Source organism: Labeo rohita, unplaced genomic scaffold, assembly GCF_022985175.1.
Source record: "Labeo rohita strain BAU-BD-2019 unplaced genomic scaffold, IGBB_LRoh.1.0 scaffold_122, whole genome shotgun sequence".
In the NCBI taxonomy this organism is placed as follows: Eukaryota; Metazoa; Chordata; class Actinopteri; order Cypriniformes; family Cyprinidae; genus Labeo; species Labeo rohita.
Genome location: NW_026127362.1, coordinates 118,444 through 119,592, shown reverse-complemented (window position 1 = coordinate 119,592; position 1,149 = coordinate 118,444). Strand labels below are relative to the sequence as shown.

Genomic DNA, 1,149 nt, shown 5'->3' with positions numbered 1-1,149 from the left:
AAGTCAAAGACCCATCCAATAACATTGTGAGCAACTTGACTTTATCCAAAGATGAGTGGTTGACTCTTAAGACCGTTGTTTGTTCCGCTAAACATCCATGTTTCCCAGAACAGAGGGATGAAATTCCAGCTGGCAAGTGGTTTCTTTTGCACTGATCTGCATTCGTCAATGCACTTGATGACAATTTAGCTTTTAAAACTCATATATCATGTGATAAAATGTATTTGTTTTCCTCAGGTTATATAAAGAAAGATCCTGTAGTGGTTATCAGGAGGACTTTGATGAAATCAGCACAGGCAGACAGTGCTGTGCTGGAGTGTGTTGTAAATGATCTTCCCTCTGGTGAGGTCTGCATCAACTTCCAGGCCAATAATACTGATATCTCAGATTTAAGTTGTGTGGATTGGGCCCCTTCTGAAAATATTTGGTACTTGACCAAACATTTTACAATACCTAGTGAGCACCAGAAGAATGGAAAAGTCTTTACCTGTAAAGTTCATAGACTCTTCAAATCCTGGACATCCCAATCTACTGGAAACATTTTTGGTGAGGAATAAACATTTCATCAATACCACATTAACTAGTCTGGGGACAGTAACTGATGTAATGTATTGAATTTTATTAATGATGTATTATGATTTCTTCACTAAACATCTGATGCATTTGTTTTCCTCAGGTGATGTTACCATAGAGCTCGCTGTTGTTCCCAGTGTGGGTCAGTCTAGTTCAGACTCACAGAAGCTGCTGTGTTCAGTGACGGGATTTGACCCGAAGATCAAGTGGCTTTCACAGTCTAGGGAGAAAACTGGCAGAGATCCAGATGTTACAGTGATGGAAGATGGACGTGTGAAAGCGTACAGTGAGATACTGGTGCCACAGCAAGAGTGGAATCAAGGGGTCACTTACACCTGTCAAACTAAAACTGCTGAGAAAAATGCCAGCATTTGCACAGGTAAACATACCAAATGTGACAGGAACCCCTTGCCCCTCTCTAGTCAACATTGCAATGAGATGCAGATATATGATAATATTATAATTTATGCAAGAATGTTTGGTTTCTTTCTATACATACACTCTTAAAAACAAAGGTTGTTTCATGTTGCATGAAGAACCTTGAATGTCAATGGAACCTCTCAAATGCAAAAAAGA

The 1,149-nt window shown here is 39.4% G+C and overlaps 1 protein-coding gene across 1 annotated transcript; it reads left to right on the top strand.

Moving 5' to 3' along the window:
* The first annotated feature begins 6 nt into the window (after window positions 1–6).
* Window positions 7–1,149, top strand: LOC127157842 (uncharacterized). Its single transcript, XM_051101047.1, has 3 exons — window positions 7–132; window positions 238–546; window positions 677–1,149. The coding sequence occupies exons 2-3, from the start codon at window positions 282–284 to the stop codon at window positions 1,078–1,080; spliced, it is 669 nt and encodes a 222-aa protein (XP_050957004.1). The 5' UTR covers window positions 7–132; window positions 238–281; the 3' UTR covers window positions 1,081–1,149.